Consider the following 13493-nt stretch of genomic DNA (forward strand, 5'->3'; position numbering starts at 1 on the left):
AATCAATTTTGCTACACAGAAAAGGTGAAACAGTGAACTCAAACAGACAGAAACAAAAAGTGTGAGACAGCAACATGCAGAAACAAGCTAAAGTAACTTAAGGCCAGACATAAAGTTACAACAGGGCAACAGTAGAGGTGGGGTGCTTGCCTCTCTCTGATCATTGTCCAAATAGAGGTGCTCAGCATGCTGCTTCTGTCTGTCCTTCCGTCTCCACTGTGCAGGAGCGCTCCGTTTGGCCCATCTAAGTGGAAAAAGCAAACAGATAAGACATCAGCTCATACATACACATTAGTCCTTTAGAGAACAGCTAATGATTTCTGTGAAACCAAACATGTCTTTAATTTTCATTTATATTCAATATAATCACCATGTCTGTTGCATTTGCATTTAAAGTGTTGTATTATTTAATTGTTAAGTTAGTTGGAAAAAAAAAGGTTACAATCTTGAAATACCCAAAGGAAAATTATTCAACTCCATCCATTTCTTCATGGCCAAGCCAGCTCTCCCATTGGTTAGAACTTCAAGAGCAGAACTGAAGGCTGTGACATCAGCCCCTTTTGATTTCCAACGGGTGAAACCAATTTCATGAGGTGAAAAAAACATCACTCGAGGCCTTCTGGACAGCCTAGATACTGACTGCGAGTACAAGTGTTTGCCTGAAGATTTCTGCAATAAATGCTGCTAGAAAACAATATGCACAACCATGACAAGCTGATATTTTCGGATTACTATATTTAAAAATAGCCGAAGAGTTTTATTTTGGCCAAGAAACTGATGCAGTGGCTACTGAATATTATTTTAGTCAATATAATCAATTTTAATATTCTAAGATCAATACAGCTGAATCAGCAGCTTTAGACTGACGCATCACAATGCACTGATCCATTTGTTCACCCATAGTTTCACTCTAGGTATCACAACAAAACAGCTACAAAAAACTTTGCTGTGTAAATGGTTTTGGCTGGTTAATCTCACTTGTTGCTGGTGGGTCCACTGGATAGCACATCAGACTGCAGGCGGGGGAAGAAGCCCTGCTCGTAGCGGCCCTGGCCGATCTTCATGTCCAGCAGGTGTGGGTGGAGGGCCGTGTGGTCAATCTTTGTCAGCCGCATTTCTATGGCCTTCTCTGAAGGGACATAGGGCAACAGGAACGTTAATGGCATTTAGAAAATAAAAGTGATCCTGCTGAAAGCATGAGACTTACATCACCTGTAGGCCTGCTGTGCAATGTGTGAGTCAGGGAGAGTGAGAAAGTGAAAAAAAGGCCATTTAGCTACTGTTTCTCACCCACACACCATGCTGTGAGTAAGCGTTACATAATCAAACGCCTCCTCTAATCACTGATCAAAGGCATTTTGCAGATGCCAAGACCATGTGGGTTTAGACTGTTAACATTGTCCTTCCTTTTTATCAATGGTTAGTATAAGTAGCTACCCACAATGCATTATTTATCATGTACTGCCATGTACTGCCCTAAAAAGAATGGGAGACAGAATATTCGGTGAAGACACCGCAGTAGATTAGCTCTTAGGGTTAGAATGGTGCTTTCCTTCCATAATGATGTACTTAACCTTTTAAACTATATTTCAACCATATTAAAGCAACTGTGTTTCCCAACACTGCTTAAACAGGGCTAATGGAGGACGCAGCAAGGTTAATGACACTACATGATAATCAGAATCATTTACATAATGCATTGCAGGCATCAGTCTATTCACCCACCACCCAGTAATACAAGCTAAATGGAATGAGAGACCTGAATCACTAAGGTGAGCCTTGTTCTCCTGATACATAGGACGGGGTGGAGGGGCCACCAGATCAACTTTCTGATAGCGCTTTTTAAGGAGTGTCTCTGAAAATGGAGATAAGCAAACGTCCTCATATGAAACACTCACTCAAAACCATTTGTATGTTGTCCCCTTTTAAGAAAATTCAGTGAGATGCATTTGTACAAAAATATCTACAGTACTATCAGACTGGAGACAGGAACATGCTTCATTTATTCAATTTGAATATATTTACTTCAATAAATAAATATAATATACAATGTTTTTGGTATTTAGTGTGTCCACCCTTTGCCTTTATTACAGTTTCAAGTGTTCTCAGGAGACTTAAAGTACTTTCAGTTCTTCATAGAAATCTGCAGGGACATTTTTAAAGATCTCCAAAGTCATAGAAGTTGGTTGCATTTTCTGCTTCTCACATTGACAGTTTTGGTAGTCTACCATAGGGCTGGATGATCTGGGGGAAATATCAAACTGCGATTTTTCTGACTAATATTGTGACTACGATTGAAATCGTGATTATTTTCTATAAATTCAGGTTCTGGCTTTTTGCCAATAATTCCTGAATATCCACTTCTTCTGGCTTAAGACTTGACCCACAAGTGTAGTGTGCCAGACTGCCAGTAAGATTGTAATGTCACAACACATGAAGGTTTAGTTGTCTCTGATTGATCTAACTTATATACAGGCATTATACAAGCTCTGCGTTATTGGGTTAAATTTCCCCATTTAAAATAATGACATTTTTGATAATGTAGGCTTTAATTTTTTGTCAATTACAGCTCTTGCTATTTGAAAATTGAGCGCTCTTAAATTGTGATTTTGATATAAAAATGATTAATCTTTCAGACCTAGTCTACCAGTTCTTGTATGTTTGTTGGAAGTTCACATCTTATCTCCTCAGAAATACCTCCTGAAATATTAATAATTTGAACTAAATGGCAGTTTTAATTGGAAATTAAATAAATGAAGAGCTGTCTCTGTTGACTTGATAGTCAACACAGTAGTTGCACAGTACTGCATACAATACACAGTTGCTGTCTGTTAAAAGAATCTCCAAAAGGAAAACTGGGCAAAAGGCAAGAAACACCCTGGACAGGTGGTCCATCCATTGGAGGGCAGACATACACATTCACACAAGGGCCAATTTAACATCTCGAATACACCTGACTGCATGCACTATGGGAGCCACACAGACATTGTCGCTCAGCTAGGGAATCAAACCCAGGCCCTTCTTGCTGTGACATACCACTGCTAACCATTGCACAACAGTGATGACATAACAAAGAAGACAGCCTTCTCTGACCTGCTTCATCAATGTTGGTGCACTTCTGGTACATGGAGGTGCGCAGTGTTGGTGTTCTGACGTTCAGCAGCCGGATCTTGTCTACCCGGGCGTCGAACACTCGTAGTGTGTGCTCTTTTTCCTCATCATCGTGGTACAGGATCTTGCTGTCAATGAAGGAGGCAAACATCTGCGTCTCTAGGAAACGGGAGAGGAAGGGCAGGTATGGCTCTGGCTGGTCAGACAGGAAGGAGGCCTGTAAAAGACAAAATTAATACATGCTAAGAGGTAGTGTTTAACCAATAATCCAGGAAAAATATACTTTTGTACACTTGATTTCTTCAACATTCTTCAGTGTTGTGATGATTTAGGCATGCAGTTTGCACAGTGCCAAATGGTGGGATAAAAGCTGCAACCCAGCATATAATGTAAAACATTTTTAGGCTATATGTTATAATCCAGAAAATACAAACTGCAAAGATCTTGGTCTTTCTTGACTCTGATTCGCCTCTAGTGGTCTTCACTACAACACTGTCAGACACCAAACGTGTTGGTAAGCAACCCCATTTGGGGTGAGGGGGAGAGTGTGTAAATTAGATTGTTGCAAACTTATCACATAATGCAGTGTTGAGACTTTGCAGAACCTAAGCAGACGTTCACCTTGTCAAAGTTCTGCATCTGATCACGGTTGCTAAACCAGGACTCTTTGTCCTGGCTGGGCTGGATGACAAAGACCTCATAGTCAGCGAACATCTGTGTGAAGCGGTTGGCAAAGACCTCTCGGACTTGAATGTTCAGCTGGTGCATCTTCAGCTCTTCCTCATCACACTGCATCTTCAGATCCTTATTACTGCTTGCATTCTCCTTCACATCCAGCTAGGGAGAAAGACACAGACAATGTCCACAAACATATTCACATTTATTCTACATAATGCATGCTTAGTCAAAAACTTTATAAATAGGAAGATAGTACACAATGTATTTTTTATTCCATCTTTTATTCCAAACTATGCATACCTTATTCAAATATCCATTAAGTAAATTAAAAAGTACTAAGTTCAGATATTAGGTATTAGCATATATACACATCTGACTCAAAATTCAAGTTGCTTATCCTACAAAAAAAAGTTTCTAAAGCTATCTGAGAAAAAGGCCAAGGACAACAAAGCATGTCACTGTCAAGTTCTCTACCATCTATTTTCATCGTAAAGGACACGGACATTCAGGTAGAACTAGATAATAGGAAGAAGGAAAGAAAGGGTGTGAAAGACAGGGCTGATTCAAAGTCAGCAAGTTATCTTATCTCCTCGGTAACACACTGCCTGGGGAGATAGAAGCCTGGGAAAGGAAGTGTGCAAGTTTGTTTTGATCTATGCGGCCAACAGGGCATGTTCCCTAGAGACTGTGTGATCCTACTGTGAGGCGGGTACTGGAGGAGAAAGACGTGAAAACACAAAAGCTTGACAAGCCTTCTAAGGACACAGAGTGGGATGTTGAGTCAGAAGGATGGAAATACAAATGCATTCTTAAAGGAATATTTTGTTTCCTTATACCCCAGATATAGCTGATTGAGCCGAGATGTGCCTTGAGTCTAAATTGTGCTTCTTTTAAAAACTGGAGCACCAAGGCTAACATTGCTTACAAAAGCCAGAACTCAACGTTCATCCAAATCGCCAAAATCATGTCTGCAAAAATACACAGAAACTTCTTTCACTCACTCAAACCACACCCAGGTCTTCATTAAGGTCGTACAGACTTGTCAATGTGGTTTAGGACACAGTATGACTTACTGTGAGTTATACAAATGAACAAAACTGCAGGAAAGCACTTTAGACAATAGGATCTGTATTTACAAACCACCTCAGCAGTAGAAATGCTGATCACAGTAGCTCATAATGTGTTCTAAAGCACATCAACAAGTTTGTCACTCAATAATGAAGACCTGGATGCAGTTTTAGGCTGAGACAAGTTTTTGGGATGTATTAAAAAAAAATATCTATCCACATCTGGGGTAAGTGGGAAAATTAAGTATGTTAGATTTTTCACAGACTATTCTTAAATTAAATGAAGCTCCTAAACTGTTATAAAATGTTCTAGGAAATACCTTTAATTGGTAAAATGCAGAGATTAATTAGACTTCAAAAAGCTGCAAGTTGGGTAAAGCGACCTCAACCAGGGTTCAACTCTGTATACTTCACACTTAGTGTGTTTTGTACTACTGACTAGGGATCCCAAAAAACTTAGTTCTGAATGCAAACTATAAATATCTAAAACCTTTAACAATCTAATTTGACCCTGAACATTAAATCATGTAAATGCAGAGTGAACAGAACACATGAAAACAAGCTGAAAACAGAGCAACACATCAACATCTGCATGAAGTTGCTATTGCTTATGTTAGTTTGCGAGTTATTTTATTTCTAACTCTCTCACAAGCACTGACCAGTACAGCCTGCGCCATCCAGTCCTAACAATACTGATATTACTAACATTGCAAGCATTAACAGCTTGTTTTGCTTATCGATGTCAATTCAGTCTTGACATACTTTGGTGCTAAACAAATACACAATGACAGAGAAATAACAGAACCATCAAGGTAAACTGCTATATAACAGCTGCATTTGAACAGGGGGGCTTCAGTCATGAAGTCACAGTAAAAGTGTGTTAATCATCATCACATTAGTGCATTGTTAACACATTAATGTAATGTACTACTAGTAAAAAGTGAAGGTCTGATGTGAAGGTTTGACAAGACATGTTGTAAAGGGTTCTGCTATTTGTGTTGGAGAATTTGGAATTCGCAATCAGGCTGCTCTCATTTTCTCCCTCCTTTTTAATCTTGGCACCTGTCTTTGTGCGAAAGGTGTGGCTGTGATCTCAAACACACATTTACAGAAAAACTTGAGAATTCAAAAGACTCACCAATGACAAAGAGAAACAAAATGATACTCATTAAACAGCTCTTACTGCTGCTGGGAAATATTACTCCATAAAAACTAATAAAGCAATGTTGATTCTGTTCTTAATGAATTTCTTTTTTCATTACTGTTGCTTTTCGACAAAGTAACAGATTCAAGAGTAGCAGTAAAGTATAGAGTCCATAAGGATGAGCAGTATTGATGAGCGGAATAGTATTACTTATTCCTAACAATGTTAATCCTTAACACAGATTGAGGAAAGAATGTATGCAGTCTGAGCATGCAAGTTAAACTTAGAAGCTCTCGCTAGCCTTTTGACCAGAGTATTTTCAGACTATCAGGTCAATCCTTTCCCTCCACAAACAGGCTGAGTTTAAGCGGCTTAGCCTGCAGATAGTTAAGGACACTACTTTCTAAGATTCAGTCTGGTTCAAGTGTTAACTACAGCGTCTAAAAACTACGACTTTCATCTGACACCACACCCTCCACATTTGGATTTACAACAGAAAACAATTAAGCTTTGGGATGACTGTTTATAATATGCAATCTCTATAGACAGTCACAATGCAAATCAAGTTCAAATAAATTATGAGCACACATTATTTCCCATATAATTCTATAAAGTACTAGAATGGGTCAGAATCTCCCAGACAAAATAACTGACAATACGAATTTAGGATTAGTGAGGAGACAACATTTTAACTTCTGTGCTCTGCCAAATGCAACCAACAGCTTCTAAGACTGTTAAAAACTTTTAGAAAAGCCTATGAAATGTAAACATTGCTATAAGCTAAAACTGATGCATTTGATCCTGTCTTACATTCTTTGCAATACACAATGTAAACAAACAGCTTCAACCCTCTAAGATTAAAAATACTTACTGACTACATTCACATATATATATATATATATATATATATATATATATATATATCAATAAAATCTAATGATAATCCTACCGTTTCAGCTCATAAAAATGCAGACAACTCTGTAAAATAACCATGTATTGACAAAAGTTAGGGTGGATAAATCACGTACTGCACAGCACAAGCACAGTAGACAATTGTAGTGCTATTAAAATGAGGTAACATTCGATTATTTGTTTATTCACACTGAGGTAGTTCCTTCTTCACTTCTGAATAAAAAGTGATTTTAAGTGATAAGTGAGTTATGATGCTGTTCAAAAGCATTATTTAATAACTAAACTTGCAGATTTATTTACCTTAAAATAGCTTATTGTTTAATTATTATTTTATACAGATTTATAATTAATTTATCCGCATTGTAATGATGACTATTACTGTCACTCCATGGTAACCCTAGCTAAGCTTTATTCGGCACTTTGGGTGATGACAGGCCCAAATGGCATAATTTTGTTGGGCTCTGGCCAGTTTCAAACTCAAGCTGGGCTCAGGTCAGGTGTGGACTGTGATGCTATGTGTCGGGTGGGGTTGGGCTCAGGCACAAAATGTTTGGGCCAATTAAAGCTGTTTAGGCTCACCTTCTCCAGGCTTACCCCAGTCCTCTTCACAAGGGCCTGCAGGCGGGCGATGGTCTGGTTCTCTCTAAGCAGGTAAGAGTTCAGCGGGGAGCTGGCCAGGTTGCCATTGCGCTTGTCGGAAACCATGTCGGCTGACCGAAACCCTTTGATTTTGGCAGGACCCTCGGTGCAGTGCACATTTCCCTCTGGAGACACCCCAAATGACATCAGAACCTCTGAAATCTCCTGGATGAATTCCAGCTTGTTGGGGAACTGAGGCAAGTCTTCAGGAAGCTCAATGAAGTGGTTGTCAATGTCGACGAAGCACAGATTGGCCTGAGGAAAGAAAAAAAAGATGAAACTGAAACTGAAGCAACACACAGCTGGTCATCTTTACAACAAGTAAATGTGGGATGCTGCTGCTGTCCACTAGATGGCTATAAATGATATAATAACAATATTCAATTACTGTTCTGCTATGTGAAAGCACATATTCTATATGATTGAGATGAACCTCATCAAAGACACATAAATGGAATTTATACTGAAATATGTCCGTACAAAAGCCCATTAAATGAATGGCACAACGACAAACTGTGTTTTGCCTTCATAGTCTTTGCATATTATGTAAAACTGTCAGGCAAATAGCTTTTTGCATTACACCAATAATTTCATAATGTAAATGTGCTTGGGGTAGGTGGGGAAAAGCACTCACTGATGAATGAAGAGATAATGAGATGTAATAAAATCATCATTCCCAAATTTACCACCATTACGTATAATGGCATTTCTCCCTGGACTTAGTCCAAACGTTTAAGAGCAAAATTGGCACAAGTACAAGTACACAAACTCTGTAAGAAAGAGACTGTGGAAATGTGAAGATGTTACAATATTTTGGCTTCCACACTTTCCAAACCAAAAAGGAAATCAATTTTATCACCTTTCTACACAATATGAGACATATCTCTGAGATTCTTTAAAATGTCAGTAACTTGATTAAACACTAAAAGAACCTAAAGCCCCAAGAAAACTAAATTTGTGCTTTCTTCCAAGCAGGTTAATCTTGCTCTTGTGGGTAAATATACACCAATCAGGCAGAACATTTTGACCACCTCCTTGTTTCTACACTCATTGTCCATTTATCAGCTCCACTTACTGTATAAGTGCATTTTGTAGTTCAACAATTGCAGACTGTAGTCCATCTGTTTCTCTGATACTTTGTTAGCCCACTTTTACCCTGTTCTTCAGTGGTCAGGACCCCCATGGACCCTCACAGCGCAGGTACTATTCAGGTGGTGGATCATTCTCAGCACTGCAATAACACTGTTCATGTGGTGGTGGTCTGTTAGTGTGTGTTGCGCTGGTGTGAGCGGATCAGTCACAGCAGTGCTGCTGGACTTTTTAAAACACCTCAGTGTCCTGTGGGCAGCGTCCTGCTGTGTCTGATCCACATGTACCAGCGCAACACATACTAACACACACACCATCACATCAGTATTACTGCAGTGCTGAGACTGATCAACTACCCACATAGAACCTGCTCTGTGAGGGTCCATGGGGGTCCTGACCACTGAAGAACAGGGTAATAAGGGACTAACAAAGTATCAGAGAAACAGATGGACTACAGTCTGTAACTGTAGAACTACAAAGTGCACCTATATAGTAAGTGTATCTGATAAAATGGACAATGAGCATAGAAACAAGGAGGTGGTCACAATGTTATGCCTGATTGTTATGACTAACTTTCCAACAGACCTATTCGGACAGGATTAGTCTAGCATGAGGAGTGGAGTAATGTAAATTTTACTGGCTTTTCTCAGCGATTTCAGAGCCATCTGAACGCACCATGTCAGTCATTTTTATGGTCTGCACGCTCCTACATCAGTAAAAGGTTCTGCCGTCTTTTACTCTCCATGAAATAAGCATAGAGATAACCTCAGGTAACATTAATCTTGTGTTAAACAAAATGTTGACGAATACTCTATTATATCTTGTGGAAACAGAGTATGAAGGCACACAAAGTAGCATTCGCTTGTATTCTCTGCGACTAAAATCAAGCGATGTGTGATGTCACTGTGACATCTTACACGTACAACTCAAAACATAAAAATCACAGGAATTTTATGTGGTGAATTTGACTGTCTGCTGTGAACTCCTAAGTTTATGGCCAGGTTAATGATGCACTGCTTTCACTTAAGACTGTAAGTTAGTAAATTAGTTAGACAGTAAATCCCAAGTTAAGTTAGTTAGTGTAAACAAAATAATACCTAAATTAAATATTTTGATGATTTCTACTCTTTTCTGGAGTAAAGACATTCCATATATTGAGTAGCCACTCCCATCCCTGTCATTTATCCTGAGATTTCTTATCCTGTGCGAATAAGTCATAAACGTTACACATGTCCTGTGGTAAAGTGACATTACCCCGCTTCCCTCTGGAAAACTTATCCTCTTTGAATATGGCTAATGTCCACTAAATAGGCAATGTATTTACTAAAATTCTCCTAATGTAAACTGAGTGGTCCTAATCTTGGTTCACGTGTATGTAAGCAGTAGCCTCACCAGTAGCAGTTATATAAAACTGTGTTTTAACAAAACTGTGATAGAGAAACCTATCAAACGAAAGCTAACCACCAAGTGAAAGCTAACCAAGCAAGCAAAACTGAGCTAGCTCATCTGTTTGCCTGTTGTCTGTCTATTCAAATGTTGTTTGTTAGCCGCCCCAGCAGCATAGTGAAACTTAACCTTATCTTCTTTAAGGTGTCACCACATGAAAGCTACATAATATGTTTAGTGAGTCATGGACACACCAGGCATGGTCTATAACACAACCTTTATATGTAGAGCCCACTACACTGATCTGTGTCAGTGTAATTGCACTCTGGCATGTTGGACTGAGGGACGTCAATCACATGCGCTCATTAGAATATTAAGACCATTCCTAGACAGTTCTCAGATGGTTATGATAAGCATTTGTTTGAAGTGTTTTGCTTTTCTAGCTTGTATTTTCATTCAAACTTTGCTGGATGCTATGTTTGGCATAACAGTCAATTTTAACATCACGAAGAAATGTTTAAAATTTTGAACTGTATTCCCCTGGGACTTTCAGTTAGAGACAGAAAGGCAAAAACATGCAATCCATCACTTATTCAGGTCACTCTTTTTACAATCACAAAAGGAATACATTGCTGTTTTCCATCTAGGGATTCAGGGAGAAGCAATTACAAAAATCAAGGCCAAAATGAGTCTAGACAAAAGATGATATCTCATCTGTTACTTAAGCTTCAGTGGCCTTCCCCACAGATTAGACGACTTTACCCCATTACTGTGGCCCAAATATAAAGATGGAGATGGAAGAGGGATAAGACGTGTGCTTCCAGGTAGGATATGTTGGAAGTCCAGTAACAGAGAGCACATGCCTCTGCATTAGAATGGCAGGATATTGTTTCTGACATGCTCTCGTTTTAATAAAGAGTACAGTATATGCAAAATTCAATACAAATGCCTTACAGAAATCTAGCAGGATGGAGAAAGTTTCACAATTAAAGTGATGTGTCAAGTAAGGCTTCACTATGTATAGGTTAACTGTTTGCTATAAAAAACAATAAACATTTTTGCTAGCCAAGCAATATACAAATGAGCCTATATGGCATCAGATGTTCTTTATTGTACGAAAAAAAACACAGCAACCAAATTGAAAACATTTCAGGAATGCTTTTTTATGACTGTGTTGATAAATCAAGGTATTTACATTACCCAAGCATTAATACCACCAATTAATACCATTAATACCATGACAAATCAAGTGTTTATTAATGTACTCTAATACTGTAATAGAAATATTATTATGATGCAATGTTTTATCTATATTGTACAGCCTGTATGAATAAAATACTGCGCCAGAGTGTCTTTGCTGATAGCAATTATTCAATGAATGTCCTTTGTTTAGATCAGCAGTGCTCTTAAACTGTGTCTGAAAAACAAAAAATGCCTACAAAAATTGCACATGACCAAGTTCCCTCATCTGACCTCTACTGACTCCTCTCTAAGAGTTTTCTTACATGCCCCACTAGGTTGGCAATCCTACAACTTTCCTAGGAGAGACGTCTTCTCTGGCCCAATGCTCATAAAACTGGAGTACATTTTTCTAATTCCTTCTGAATTGTTCCTGGAAGAAAGGAAGAGTTCTTTCAGAAGCAAAGAAGACTGACCATATTAGATCTTGTTTATCCACTATGCAACAGACATCACTTACATTTCATCTTATAAAACTCTGTTTACAACTTATAAAGTAATACGTTGTTTAGTCCCATACTATTTAAGTAAACTAGTGACCTCCCTTGATTATTAATGTCACAGAATGCAGGTTTGCGACAGCAACAGTTAAAAAACTGACAGCAGGAGAAAAAGGAATTGCGTGCAGAGCCCTGAAACAATGAAACAATCTGACTTTATAATGAATATGTTTTTTGTTCATTGATTTTGTCATTATATTTTATGCAATCTTAATTCGTACCTTTTTGGTATCTTCATTTCAATATATACATTAGAGTTTAAAAGTTTAGAATCATCTGCCATAGTAATGTTTTGTTATTTTATATACCGTAATAACTTCTTCAGTATGGATTTAAATATTAAATACCCCCCAACCCAACCCCACCCCCACCAACTGACCTCCTGAGGCAGCTCCAGTTTGGTGCGGTCATCCTGGCCATTGGAGTGAAGGCCCATGAGGTAGGGCACAGGTGCATCCAGGAAGTGCAGCAGTGAGGCAGGTAGGATGGGCACATAGACATGCTGCCACTGGAAAGGGAACATTAAGGCTGTGATGCTCTCTGCCACGGTCATCAGCCGCTGGTAATCTGCTCGACACAGACATGAGGCAGATTTAGTCCACTTACAGGAAGAACTTTACTCTTTCAAGTCAAAATTTGTTTAAAATCAAAATAAAATTGACCAGAAATGTAATCAGCCAGTAATAAGACAGTATCTGACTAATTGTTAGGAAATGCAGAATCCACATTCTAACACATCTATACACACACACACACACACACACACACACACACACACACACACACACATATATATATATATATATATATAGGTACAGGGAAAATTGACAGATTCTTTTGCCAGAATATCACTTTACTTAATCCAGATAAAACAAATGACATTACCACACATATTTTCTAAGTTGATGACACTAATAATTGGGCAAAAACAAGAATTTCACTCTGTTACTCTATTAGGATAAAAACCAAAGTTGAAAAACATTCCATGGTCTTTTCTGTTTTCTGAGAGCTGAGTGCTTTTGAACAAGCGTCTGCTCTAGATTTCTGCATATCGAAAATATCTCTCAACCATGCATGGTTAAAAATGCATTCATTGTCCCTGTGAGAACACTTAAGGATTAAAATGCCAAGTTTCAAGTAGGTGTTCTATTTTTACTGATTGTGAAACTCGTAGACTAACAGCACAATGTATTCACATCCAAGTGGTGCACTGAACAAAACACTGCGAAAAAGACAAGAAAGATGAATTCAGGGTACACACACAAAAAGAGTTTGATAAAGTGGCAAAAAATCCTGTGACTTCCAACAATAGTTTGGTGCTGCCTTTTTGGAAGGTTCATGAAAAAGTCAGAGAACTTAATTTCTAGTCCAAATGACAAGTTCAAGATCAGGAGATATTTCTGAGGACATTACACATATGATAACCCATGTGCAAATGGAGGAAGTAAGTCAAAGGAAAATCAGTGAAAGAACAGGAGTTTCCAAAACTTACTAAAGGTTAAAATTATTAGAGAAAACATGACTCCTAATAAACTTGTAAGACCTGGTAGAACACCACACCTGTCACCTTCAGATAAACAGCATTCAAGGCTTTCATTTCTGAGAGGAGAAAATCAAGCTACACTCTTACTTCTGAAAACAGAGATGTTTCTGTTCATCCTTCGCTGTCAGAGGAAAAATCAATGCTACACATCTGAAAGGATGTGTAGTTGTCAAGAAGCCTTCGAA

At 38.4% G+C, this 13493-nt stretch overlaps 1 protein-coding gene across 5 annotated transcripts in view; it reads right to left on the reverse strand.

Moving 5' to 3' along the window:
• The window catches only part of dennd5a (DENN/MADD domain containing 5A), a 63188-nt gene that overhangs the window by 15179 nt on the left and 34516 nt on the right, over positions 1-13493 (reverse strand). For 3 of the 5 annotated variants that reach the window (XM_017685759.2, XM_037545335.1, XM_017685761.2), the window contains 6 exons: positions 12145-12332; positions 7492-7806; positions 3733-3948; positions 3094-3328; positions 979-1129; positions 151-244 (listed from right to left, as the gene is read on the reverse strand). In XM_017685759.2, the coding sequence (XP_017541248.1) occupies positions 151-244; positions 979-1129; positions 3094-3328; positions 3733-3948; positions 7492-7806; positions 12145-12332 (1199 nt within the window). Of the gene's footprint in view, positions 1-150; positions 245-978; positions 1130-1759; positions 1856-3093; positions 3329-3732; positions 3949-7491; positions 7807-12144; positions 12333-13493 lie in introns of all 5 variants that reach the window. The other 2 variants (XM_017685760.2, XM_037545334.1) reach the window with 1 other exon arrangement.

The sequence above is a fragment of the Pygocentrus nattereri genome, chromosome 15, assembly GCF_015220715.1.
Source record: "Pygocentrus nattereri isolate fPygNat1 chromosome 15, fPygNat1.pri, whole genome shotgun sequence".
Taxonomy (NCBI): domain Eukaryota; kingdom Metazoa; phylum Chordata; class Actinopteri; order Characiformes; family Serrasalmidae; genus Pygocentrus; species Pygocentrus nattereri.